This window comes from Arachis ipaensis, chromosome B02, assembly GCF_000816755.2.
Source record: "Arachis ipaensis cultivar K30076 chromosome B02, Araip1.1, whole genome shotgun sequence".
Taxonomy (NCBI): domain Eukaryota; kingdom Viridiplantae; phylum Streptophyta; class Magnoliopsida; order Fabales; family Fabaceae; genus Arachis; species Arachis ipaensis.
The window spans coordinates 224,256-237,491 of record NC_029786.2 but is presented as its reverse complement, the minus strand read 5'-3'; the positions used below and the strand labels follow the sequence as shown (position 1 = coordinate 237,491).

General features: G+C 33.6%; 3 protein-coding genes across 3 annotated transcripts; 2 read left to right on the top strand and 1 right to left on the bottom strand.

Annotated features, from left to right (window-relative positions):
- On the top strand, positions 476-3,189 carry LOC107621175 (DEAD-box ATP-dependent RNA helicase 8). Its single transcript, XM_021114194.1, has 4 exons — positions 476-1,239; positions 2,310-2,370; positions 2,944-3,000; positions 3,172-3,189. The coding sequence occupies exons 1-4, from the start codon at positions 902-904 to the stop codon at positions 3,187-3,189; spliced, it is 474 nt and encodes a 157-aa protein (XP_020969853.1). The 5' UTR covers positions 476-901.
- On the top strand, positions 3,286-5,862 carry LOC107621146 (DEAD-box ATP-dependent RNA helicase 8; the record flags this gene model as incomplete). Its single annotated transcript, XM_016323185.2, is given in 7 exon segments — positions 3,286-3,524; positions 3,726-3,977; positions 4,067-4,247; positions 4,620-4,708; positions 4,795-4,868; positions 4,951-5,076; positions 5,428-5,862. Coding segments are annotated over 6 exon segments (828 nt in total). The 3' UTR covers positions 5,030-5,076; positions 5,428-5,862.
- On the bottom strand, positions 8,551-11,904 carry LOC107621165 (remorin). Its single transcript, XM_016323205.2, has 5 exons — positions 11,521-11,904; positions 10,138-10,179; positions 9,484-9,571; positions 9,319-9,400; positions 8,551-9,088 (listed from the first exon to the last, which is right to left on the bottom strand). Exons 1-5 carry the CDS (start codon positions 11,690-11,692, stop codon positions 8,894-8,896), a joined length of 579 nt encoding a protein of 192 aa, XP_016178691.1. The 5' UTR covers positions 11,693-11,904; the 3' UTR covers positions 8,551-8,893.

The following is a 13,236-nucleotide window of genomic DNA, read 5'->3' as shown; positions in this document are numbered from 1 at the left end:
ATTTAGAGCAGGAGCTAGGGGTGTATGTATGCATGTTTGATGCGTGGCTGGGGTGCGTAAATCGAACAGTCTAATTTGTGTACCTGTAATATTTTTAATTGACCGTCCGATTATTCTACTCCAAATCGGACCGTCCAATTTGTTGATCACAGTCATCACATCTTCGTGAAGTCCCCTGCACTTTTATAACCCGGTTATATACTATGTTTGTCCCAATATCAAAATTAAAAAAAAAAAGTGTTTAAATGATTTTGTACTTTTATATATATTTTTATATCGGTGACATATTAGTAGTGAATTTTTTATATCCATATAATATAATCCTAAAAACAGTGTGAAGAACAAAATTGTCTTACTAAAAAATTAGACTAATATCCTAAATTATTCTAAAAAAATTTGTAATTATCAATTTAGTATTGAGAATACGATGTCGTACGCCCTAGAAGAAGAACCATTTTAGGCTTAGCCTCTATTTTCCTTCCCATTCACACTTCCGTTCACCCAAACAACAACAAAAACGAAAACATCAAAATCCAAAGCGGCAACACACAGAGAGGGGGAGAGAGAAAAAAACAGAAGAAGCCACTCTCTCATTTTCCTTTTATTCTTTTTCTTCCTTTTCAAAAACCCTCCTCAATTAGATAGATCTTTGTATAAATTTCCATCCGCAGAAAACATTTCACCCCAAAACCCTACCCATTTTTTTCTACTCATTGTAGCAACCCTGTATCATACCCTCAGAAATTCTCTCTCTTTTCTTAGGGTTTTTACATTTTAGCTTTTTTCACTCATAATTTTCATAGGAATTTTTGTACATTGTATCGCTTCTATTAGATTAGAATTTAGAGCAGATTGTTAGGTTTACCCTTTTTGTTTTACTTTTTCAATTTTCGGAATTGGGATGAACAACAACAACAACTACTACAACAGAGCGAGGTACCCACCACCTGGGATCGGTGGCGGTGGTCTTGGACGAGGAGGAGGAGGAGGAGGCCCTGGTTTCAATCAAAACTCACCGTTTCAGCCAAGGCCTAATTACCAGCAACACCAGCAACAGCACCAACAACTACAACAGCAGCATCAGCAATATGTTCAGAGGCAGATGGTGCAGCAACAACAACAACAGCAGCAGCAGCAACAACAACAGCAATGGCTGAGAAGGGCGCAGATGGGTGCTGCTGACTCCAACGTCGTGGATGAGGTTGAGAAGACCGTGCAGTCTGAAGCCATTGACCCGAGGTTAGTTTTTCTTTTATTATATTTTTTTGTGTGTTTTCTTTGTAGATGTCTATTATGTTAGTTAGGTTTGGCTTGAGATGTTTTCAGTTGGTGTGGCAACAAATTGGTTCATGTAAATGTTCTTTGAAGGTGTTTTGAAGCAGTGAATAGGTTAATTGTAACATGCGCTTGTGTTTGTGTGAGAAGGAGATTTTGTATGGATTGATTGTCTCTTATGGTCGATTTGGGTTGGAAGATTTTTAAATTTAATTGCTTGGTGATTGTTTATGGTATGATATCAATGAAATGTCCACAGTCCATATCTTGGTAGTGTGAAGATCAGATATCATCTGAACCTAAAATAAGCTAACCTAGATATGCAAGTAGGTATGCGCAAGAGAGTAGGCCGTTGTAGTGGATAGATTTGTATATAATGCTTGGCATCTGCTTATGGTATCTCCGTATCTGCGAAACCATCTTTAATTTATTTTTTTTTTTTAAATTTGATTCCCACTTTATTTTGACGGCATATCTAGGAAGGCAATTTTTACAAGGTTGTATTTTTCTTCATTTTTCCCTTTGTTTCTCATCACCATGGTTCTGATGATTTCATGTATAAATCACTTCATTTGCTGATCCTATTCTGCCTTAAAACTTGTGCGTTTAGGCTCTCAAATGCATAGTTAGTGTTGTAAACAATCTAGGTTAATATGCCCTTGAAAATGTGCTGTTGTATCAAGTGATGTTTGTGATATGCTTAGAAATTTTCACCAAGTAAGTTTCAATTATTTACCATTGAATAAACCTGTTTAAGGACTTGTTTGGTTTTGGTTTGGTCTGCATTTTTATTTGCTGTTTTCTTTTTCTTTGTTTCAAGCTTTTGCGAAGTAAAAACTAAAGAGTGAAAATAGAATTTTATTGTTTTCACTATTTTATCATTTTCTTTCCCAAAATCCTGAAAGCAAAAAACACTTGAAAAGAGAATGCAAATGAAACAGACCCTTTTTTTTCCATGTGTTTGGTGTTTTGTCTGAACGAAAGAATGTGTTATCTAATATTATTGTCAATTGCTTTTGGTCTCCCATTATTAGTTCTCAAGATTGGAAGGCAAGGCTAAAGGTTCCACCACCTGATACGCGTTATAAGACAGAGGTATGATTATGAATACCTTTACCTTATTCTTTGAGTAGTTAACTATTCATTTTATTTTAGTAACATATTTTGCTTAGCATCCTTGGCCAGAACTTGTTTTATTTGTAATTTCTTCCCTTTTACTGTAGCTTTGCAACTATGGAGTTGTTATGTGATCCATTAATGAAATGCTTCTTGAAGTTTTGGTCATAGAATTTAACTAGCTTCTTTTTTTATTTACCGATGTCATTTTTAATATCCTAATTCCTGCCCTCCATTAGGCATTCAGTTCACTGTTTTCACTATACAAACTGCTTTAATTAATTTACTTAAATTGCTGAGAAATTGAGATAAACTGATCTTAATTAACCAGTGCAATCATTGGCATTTACAAAATTTAAGAGCTAGATTTCCTGTTGCAGTGTGATTTAGTTTTTCATATTTACACGTTTCCAATATCCACTTGAAAGGCATAATTAATGATACCATTTATGGGTAAGCCACTTAAGGTGCTGTGGTTATGAGATTTGCAGTTAACTTCTATGTTATATGTTCCAGTGTTGGTATTGAATCTGCTTTAATTTTGTTTTCCAGGATGTGACAGCAACTAAAGGAAATGAATTTGAGGATTATTTTTTGAAGCGAGAGCAGGTTTGACTTCTTCCTCTTACCTTTATCTTTTTATTAGATTCCCATGAGTTCGATTGAGAGGACTATCATATTTATTGTAGTTCAAGGCCAGTTTGAATGAATTTCTCAGGGAACAAGCTTGCTTCAATGGGCATAAATTTTTACTATAATATTTTTTTCCCATGTTTTTAGGATTTTGTCCTAGTGTAGATTATATATGTGTTGATGTTGGCTTTGTTGCCATGATTCAAACTGATGGGAACTAATCATGTTTTGATGGTTTTCTTTCTAATTTTTATCATACAGTTGTTATATTGGTTCCAACAAGGGAGTTAGCTTTGCAAACATCTCAAGTATGCAAAGAACTTGGAAAGCACTTGAAAATTCAAGTGATGGTTACAACTGGTGGTACTAGCCTGAAAGATGATATCATGCGCTTATATCAACCAGTTCATTTACTAGTTGGGACTCCTGGAAGGATATTAGATCTCGCTAAGAAGGGTGTTTGCGTTCTGAAAGATTGCGCAATGCTTGTTATGGATGAGGTAAATACTTTTTTGCCTCAACTTCTACTCATTTATAAAAGTGGTTGACATGCATAAACTATTTGGAAAGTTGCAATCCTTTTAAATGAGAACAAACAAATTTTCATTTCTATTCTCTTCGTATGTTCATTCTGTGACATTTTTAGTAGTAAGAGTTGGTTCCCAATCCCTTCGTTTACATTGCTTTTTGTTTGGTTTCAGGCCGATAAGCTTTTGTCCCCAGAATTCCAGCCTTCTATACAGCAGCTGATTCATTTTCTTCCTTCACACCGACAAATTCTGATGTTTTCAGCAACATTTCCTGTTACTGTAAAGGATTTCAAAGATAGGTATCTTCAAAAGCCATATGTCATTAACCTTATGGATGAGCTAACTTTGAAGGGTATCACACAGTATTATGCATTTGTCGAAGAGAGACAGAAGGTTCACTGCCTGAATACACTGTTTTCTAAGGTTTGATTTTTTGCTTTGTCAAGATACTGTGGATGTTCTTATTTGCTGGATGTGAATATGATGTTGAATGATGATGGCTTCTATTCCAGTTGCAAATAAACCAGTCAATCATCTTTTGCAATTCGGTGAATCGTGTTGAACTCCTTGCAAAAAAAATCACCGAGCTTGGATATTCGTGTTTCTATATTCACGCAAAGATGTTGCAAGATCATCGTAATAGAGTGTTTCATGACTTCCGCAATGGCGCATGCCGTAATCTTGTTTGTACTGGTATGTCTCTGCACTCTAGCATCCCCTATAACATAGTCAGCGTCCTTTTCAGCTGATTGTGAATGATGCCTATTTGATCTAGTATGGCATTTCATAATATGTAATTGCCTTAGCGTTCTGTTTGTTATTTTCCAATGCTATCTTAATTTGTTTTATTTGAAGAATCAGTTCAATAATGATAGCTTAATCTATTTTTGTTTAGTGTATTTTATTGATTACTGATGATATATTAAGTGATGATGTATGTTAATTGTTTGAGATCTTTACTTTGATATATTAGCTTAATTGAATCCGTTGATGGTTTATATCTATATATTTATATTTACGCATATGCATGATCTTAATCATTTAAATATTTCAAAAATTTTGCAGATCTTTTTACTAGGGGAATAGACATTCAAGCAGTCAATGTTGTTATTAATTTTGATTTTCCCAAGAATTCAGAAACTTATCTCCACAGGGTATACTGATTTTTCCTCATTCCCTTCCTAATTTATTTGCCTTGACACCGATTTCTTGTTCTAACGGATCTTATATGGATATACAGGTCGGTCGCTCAGGGAGGTTTGGGCATCTTGGTTTAGCAGTTAACTTGATCACTTATGAGGATCGCTTTAATTTGTATGTAATTTACAGTCTGTTAAGTTAATGCATTTCAACTGTATATGCTATAGATTTATTATGCATTCTGTCTTTTGTGCAGATATAGGATTGAACAAGAACTTGGAACTGAAATAAAGCAAATTCCACCACATATTGACCAGGCAATTTATTGCCGGTGACTGGTGACGACAACTCGGCTCGTTTTTACAACTGGAGAATAGCAACGGTAAGTGATATGAATTATATGGTATATTTTTGTTCAGCTTACTTAGTGTACACTACGGAAACAATATGAACTGCCACTAGGGAACAAGTACATGCCTAGTTTCAAGAACATGTAACTAGTCATAAGCTATTTCCTTAGACAAGTGGGATCTCAAATGCTTGAATAGGGTTGACTCTTATAGTAGGATATCTAACCAATAGTGCTATTTCCTTGAACACTTACAGTTTTATGACACACATCATGCTTAAAGTAATAATCATTCATTACTCTTAATACTTCCTTCACTAGGATTCAACTTGTGTTGTTGCAGTTGCTTTTGTTGTTGATAATTGTGGAATTTTCCTTTTACAGGTTGAAGTGACTGTCACCCAAGTAGGTACATATTCTCTGGTATGACAGGATGCTGTATGAAAATTGGGTTTTTTTTGGACCCTTAGTTTGAATGCTTTTTCATTATTAGGACCTTCAGAAAGAGTTTAATATTAGCCTTTTAACTGGCAGATATTTTGCTGGGTCCAGTTTGGGTTTCCCTTAATTTCATTTTCAGATGTGTTTGTTGCTAATACTAGTACTGTAGTTTCTTTTTTTCTTTTTGTGTTTTTTATTTTCGGTGGATGAACGTTTAGGGGGTGTACCTTATACCTTGTTATGAATAAAGGGATCCCTATGGTATTCTACTTTGTGGTTACCATTACGGATTCTTTTGGAGTTTTCAGACATTTGTTATTCATATTATGTTTAGATGTTACATGGATCATTGGCATTCTAAGATGGTACAATTTGTTAGATTGCACATTCCCTAGCCTCAATTTGTTACACCTCTCCGTGGGTTAGGGGAACTCTCTCTCTCTCTCTCTGATATTTGCACAAGATTAATGCCGTACATTTTTTGAAATTTGATGTGTAATTCATGTTAACTAACTGACTATATTTTGTGGAATAAAAATTTGTTAGGTGTATACTTGATGTCATGTTTGTATTGGTACTACTTAGCCATTTTGTCCATTTTTCAAGTCAGTCAATGACTGGCAATTTTTTGGTCCGATAACTTGTAATGTTGGGGATCTTGTATAAGTATTAGAGTTGTGATGATTGTGCATTTAAAAGTTGGTTTATAACCCTAACTCTTAAGGCAGAAAAATAAGTTTGTTAAAGTGAGAATTAACTCAAAATCTAAAGATGATAAAGTGGATATTATGATGGTTTATGAGTAAAGTGTTAAAAAATATTTTCTCAATCTAGTATCCTTTAGCGAGATAAATACTACCTATTTTGCTTTTCTTAAATTTTAATACCACAAACTGATTACTGAGACTGCTTTTATGTAAAGCTTGCTCTATAAAATCACTTCTCTAATCAAACTGGAACATTGCATTTTGTGCACCGAAGTAGCATGTAACAATGTATAGTTAATAGTTAATTTTCTTGAACACATTGACCTGTTTAGGCATGCTCATAATGGATTCCTAGTTCCAATGCTATCAATGCTTAGGAGTTGGGAGAAAAAACTAGTATCTTCAAAAAATTCAACTCTTCGATAATAATACATTTGTTCAATTTTCATACCCCATCAACTGTCTATACCATAGGATTTCTGAATTTCCAGCATATTTATGATTCTAGCATCCACAAGCTGGCAATTAACTGTTAATGATTCTTCTTCCAGTTGCCATTTGTGAAAAGCGATGGCATTAACTATGGAGAAAGAATCAGTTTTGCTTTTTTTTTTTTTTTTAGGTCAAATGAAATGGATTGAAATGGTTACTGATGGCAGTTATCTGAGTTTATAAGTAGTTGAAATAAAGGTTCAAAAAAAAAAAAAAGTAGTTGAAATAGATAGATATAGAGAGGGAAATACATATTTGTTTTCCATATATCTCTCCTATTTTGTAAGAAACTAAGAATACATACTGGAGGCGTGATTATATACCATTAGCTTCTGTTAGTTTATGAATAATAGCTTGTCCCTTGTGAGTTTCACAAAACGCACGTACTGTGCTTAAAATAAAGGACAGCATAATCTCTATATATAATCTGATCATAAGCTGTCCTCTAAAAACCAAAGATCAAATTTTCAAAGATGACTCTTCATTCTAAATACGATAAAATATTTAATTAAAATTATTTGAAATAATTAAAAATAATTTAAAATTAAAATTAAAATGAGATTAAACATTAGAATGATAAATTTTATATTGAGTCTTAAATCAATTTTTATAATATATGATTTCACAAATACTTATATGTCATTTTGTGAGACCTAAAATAAAATTAAACTAGAACTTACTCTCCAAGTAGCATTCTACAATTCAATGGTTTATATGAATACTATTTTCATATTCTGTTCAAAAGGTAATAAGTATTATACACAACGGCGCAGCCATACTATTTGTACATTGTGTTAAAACTTATTACAAAATAGTTAAATTCGTCAAAAAAAACAAAAAGTCAAGAAAAAGAGTTCTTATATTTGCATATTAATGATAAGGATTTTACTATTTATTAAAATAAAAATTTGTATGTATACAAAAAGTTATACAAATATCGTTTGTTATAGAAAGAACTTGCGAACTTAACTAAGAGGAGGAGAAAAGTAGGTAGGGGGTGTTCATGGAATCATGGATCAAATTCGATCCGCATATTCGGGGTGAAGTGGATGAGGTGCATGCAGTAGAAAGGTAAGGGTTGAAGAAATGGCTTATTGTGGCCGGCCATAATTGGTGCTGTGCCCGTAAACTGCAATGGATATAATATATATAACCTTTTTTTCCCCCTCTTATCTTTGTTTCTATATATTTGTGCTTAAAGTCCTTCACCATGTATGCTAGACATATATTCATCACTTTTTGAATCTCTTGAGGCTTCAAGTTTCTCCTTTTGTGTTTCTTTCTAGTGGTACAAATAATCAGAGCAAGAACTGTCCACAAAGTTCACTTTTTCGTACTACATTTGTTTTTGATTGTTTAATGATCTTTACTACTGTTTGTTATTGTTGTGTGCTTGGTGTTAGAGAGAGAGAGAGAGAGAGAGAGAGAGAGATTCTTGTCAATTATATCAACAAAAATGGTGGCCACGGAAGTTGGCGTGATCTTCCAAAGTTGGCAGCTTTTCTTGTAACATTCCTTGCTATAAAACATGCATGTACAATCACTTTTTCTCTCTTTATAGCACAAGTTGATGTGATTTTGTTTCACACATATAGCAACAACAACGTTGTTGGTTTGATAACTTCACTTTTAAAGTTATGTATGTTTAATTATTTTTTAATCATATTTCAAATAAGTGAATAACCCCCTGCTTTTACTGTCTAAAAATGAAGCAGCATGATTCATTGCATGAGAGATGAGACTAATGAAGCTGAATATATCAAAGGGTTTGTAATGTAATGTTATAAGTGCTTTTTACCCTTTACATTTCAACTATTCTCTGTTTCTCTCTGGGTTTACACAAAGCATGATCTAATCAAACATAATATACAATTCTCTGTTCATCATTAATTTTGCAAAATAAGTATACACCATTAACATTTTCGGACAATGACCACACTTTAATAATTGAGAGAGAGAGAAACTCGATTACTCAATTATTAGTGTGTGACAGTGTTGTGAACAAAAGAATAAATAAACAAACAGCATACCACACTTTAATCTAATAAAAATTAAAAAAGCAAGCTAAGTAATATTTATAATAAACATTTTTTTTAGGTATTAATTTCATACACACATAGTAAACATAACCTTTTAAACACAAACAATACAAAAATTTGACAATTATCGCTATGAAATTCAGACCCCACCAAAAAAAGAACTTTGACATTTCAAAAGCATCCGAGGAGCTTCTTTGGAGTGGTCCCAGTTGCACGATATTTAGCGGCGGTTTCCTCAGCCTTGAGAAATTCCTCACCACGCTTTGCTTCAACCATTGCTCTCTTCTCCTCAGCTTGCTTGTGAATCAATGCTATCTTGTTCTTCATTTGTTCGCCATATTCTGCTTTCTTTTTCTCCAACTGTTCCTGCTCTCTCACACACAAAAACGAGTTACTCAAAAGGGTGCTTTAATAATTATTAGTATCATGTAATGGCAATAATCATAGTGTCATGTTTTTTACATGTGACACTAACAAAAGAATATTATGGTTATCCATACTTTAACTCTAGATTGCATTGTTGTTTAACCCATAAGAAAAGGTTTGTTTTCTTTGTGTGTTAGGGCAACATGGAAAGGTGATGTCAATGTCATTACCTCAATTTTTCTCAGCTTAGCTTCAAGAGCTGCTTTCTTGCTATTTTCCCAAGCACCAACAGCAGATAACTGCTTCTGAGCTCTGTGGACCAAATCAATAATAAAACCTTAACAATACTAACATGGCACGTATTTAGTATAGTATTTTAAGTTTTTAAGTCTTACTTATTCTCTGCTTTAGATTTTTCACTTTCTTCCCATGCCTTCACATAAGACAACTTTTTCTCCTTTTCCACTTCTGCAAGAGCAATATCTGTTGAACATAGCATACACGTACACAAATCACTTCCCTTGGAAGATACATCAAATTCATTAAAAAAAAATGATTGCTATCATCAACAAGAATGATTATTTGAAGAGAGGTTTCTAACATTAGGTAAAATAAGCAGATATTTATTTCACCTCACTAAGGTTGTACTTGATACTTGGGACAAGGCACAATTACAGAGATAGAAAAACACAAAAAAAATATGTTTATAGTTGGAGACAGGTACAAAACAGTGTGTCCTAGAACACAAGTTTCCAATATTTTCTGTCCCTCTATCTCTGTATATATATATCCGCAATGTGACTAGAAACTATTTGGCACTGAGAACCTGGAGAGGTTCGCTCTCAAGTTGATGCATTCAAGTGGTTGTGAAAAAATCGCAATTAAAGATCAAATGTTAGTAAGTTTATTTCAGTCGAAACCACAATACCTCCTTCTGAAGGCACTCCTGTTCGAGCATTAAAAATCTAATAAGTAGCATCACTCTTTCAATAGTGATAAAATATTAACTCGTTAAGAACAATGTGAAGTTGAATTAAGCCAACACTAACCTCTATCAAGGGATGTTTTCTTTTTAATTGGCTCCACTGCTTCTGTCGACCGAAAGACAAAAAATAACGATGTCAAGGTTTTCTAACTACATCAAATGGAGAAGTATTTATATATATTATTAGATTAAATCCAACCAATTAGAAGAGCTCATGCACTTGATCAATTACTTGACTCTAAATATAAGTATGTAATATAGAATTAGGAACTACAGCAGCATCTAGTAGGCTAGAAGTGTTTGATAAAAGTGTTTATTGAAGTTGGGTTCATGGAAGTTTAGTAATTAATTGTCAATTAGAACTTAGGCTAGAGTGATCATAGCCAAGGCAACAATACATATACCAAATAGAAGATGCAGATAAAAATTCTTAAATTAGCAAGAAATCATTGTTTCCATATTAACAATAGAAAATAAAAATATGGAATCCACTTAGGCATGTTAAGAATGCATGCTTTATCCAGTTATTGGATTCTAATTGGGTTGCGTGTTATATATGCAATAATTAAGAGGCACAACTACCTCTTTTGAATAATTAAAAAGTGGGGAAAAAATCAATAGGACATACCAATTTACCATTGAAAAGTATTCATTACAATTAAACTTTCCTATAGCAAACCCATAATTTTATACCCAAAAAAAAAAGGAAAAAGAAAAAGAATTCAATTATTTGCTAGTGTGGACAAACAACTTTCTCAGCACATGGGAAACAAAATTATTATTTTATGATAACAAGGAGGACCTCAGTGGTTTCTCTTTTGTTGGCACAGGGGAGATGTTAATGATTGATGCATAGAGCAAGAAATGATGTAATTAAAATTCATATATGTTATGGGTCTAGTCCAATACACAGCTTAATTGACACCTAAAATACTACACTTAGCTAGATAGATAAATCTTTATACTTCCTTAATAGTCATTGAGAATATTTAAAAATTACAGCTACTTATTTGATTTAAAATTTTAAGGATTGTATAAAAACAAAAAAGAATTGAGTAGTTATGAATGTTCCTAATGTGCTGCAAGAGGAAGAAAGTAGTTCAATCCAGCAGAGAAGAGTGAGTCGGCTCCAATATCATTCTGAAACCATATCAACCAATATCAGACAAAAATCCAATCTATTCAAGCTGCAATTTTGATGAAAAACCAGAAATCTTTGATAAATCAGAGAAGGAAAACAGAAATCAAAGGAAAAGCAAGGACAAATATCATAGTTTGAATGCCCAAACTAAGTTTCAATCTTTCTCAACGCACTAAATTAATATGATATGCGTATAACATAGCAAGCGACCTATAAGCTTCGAGTAATAAAAAGTTGAAATTTTGAAGCCAACCCATAATTCTGTGCAACAAAAAGTTTGAGAATTGGAAGAAACAGAAAACTCACTCTCATTCTCAACAACAACTAGAGCCTTGGTCCCTTCTGCAGCGGCTGCCGGAGGCGGAGCCAGCGGTTTCTTCTCAGCAGCATCTTGGAGCTGCGGCGGTGCCTCGGCCAGAGGAGGGTCAGTTACCAGCGGAGCAGGAGGTGTCTCCACCTTGGTTGGTTGTTCTGCCATAGCTTCGAGAGAGTTTAAAAGAGAAGAAAGAAAACAAGGTTTGTAGCTAAGGTTCTGTTAGACAATGTCTCTGCCTCTTGAACTCTGTTACAAGCTATAAGGTCGGGTTGGTTTCAATTTAAAGTAGAGACATAACAAGATACATCTAGATATATGTGAAAAATTAAAAAATAAATAAAGAAGAAAAAAAGTGGATATATCAATTCTTAATGAATTTCTCACATGAAAATTTGCTTACTTATTTCTTTGTTAATTGTTTTGCCAAATAGTAGTTCCTTATAAACATTAGGGTAAAAAATTATACACTTATTTCCGTTACCTGGTAGTTTATTGTTATTTGTTTTGGATTTAAATATTTTCTGATTGGAAAAATACATGGTATAGATTTTGTTAATTTCACTGAGATTTTTTAAATCGAAAATGGAAATATTCGGGAAGTAGTTTTCAAAGGAAAAAGATTGCATAGTAACGTGGAATCTTTGGGAGCAGAGCGTGTTGTAGGCGTGGAGGAAAATTGGAGCCGTTGATTAAGATCGACGGTGAAGGTGGAGTGCCGACAGGTATTACAGGTAATAGTAGCGGGAATGTGCCACGTGTGAGTATTGAGATGAGGATGCAAATGTGTGACAGCAAAAGCATATGCATGATGCATGGAGGCTTATTATTATTTCTGACACACTAAAACGACGGCGCTTTGCGTTTTGTTGTTGTTTGTATGCTACATATGGGACCATGATTGTAGGGGTGGACAAAAAGTCAACAACTGACTAGCTAGTAGTCATATCATTGGTTTGCTTCTTCATAATCTTAATCTTTCTACCAAGAAAAGAAATGAATACATTGAAGTGGAAAATTAAAGATGTAATTATAGGACGGTGGCGTTTGTGTATGTACATTTCGTGTAGGCACTTTCCCCTCTCTCCGCCGTGTGTTCTACAAATGTGTGATTCACTTGTCTTTGATTATTTCAGCAACGAAGAATGGTATGATCGGCAATTTTTGTGATTTGTAAGCATGAAAGAACCATCAATGATATTTTTGATGATGTGAGATTTTATTTAATAATGTGGAATTACTCACTTTTCTTTTACTGATTACATGCTGGCCAAAATTTAATAAAGTTGCTGATTTTTTAAACTTTTTCTTTTAGGAACCTATACTACTTCTCACTTGACTAACAGTATCCTACACTTTTCTCATCCTTCTTACTTCACATGACTTGAATTAGAGTTCATAAAAATATAAAGGAAAAATGTCCATGTTTAAACTTGGTTTATACGCATCCATAATGAGAAAGGAAAATGGCCAATTCTGATTTGTGATGAGTAGCTTTTTTATACAGGCTAAAGGTGGATGATTCTCATACACTTGTAACTTTTATTGGCACCAAACTATAGTGGTATTAGAAGAAAAAAGAAATATTAATGTGCCAACTGTATACACCTCATTCATTTGGAAAAGGTATTACCAACAATCTTTTAGGCTGGAGCAACCATGTTAAGTCCTCTAATCTCTACTACATTGTCATTTCTTATTTGTAACTT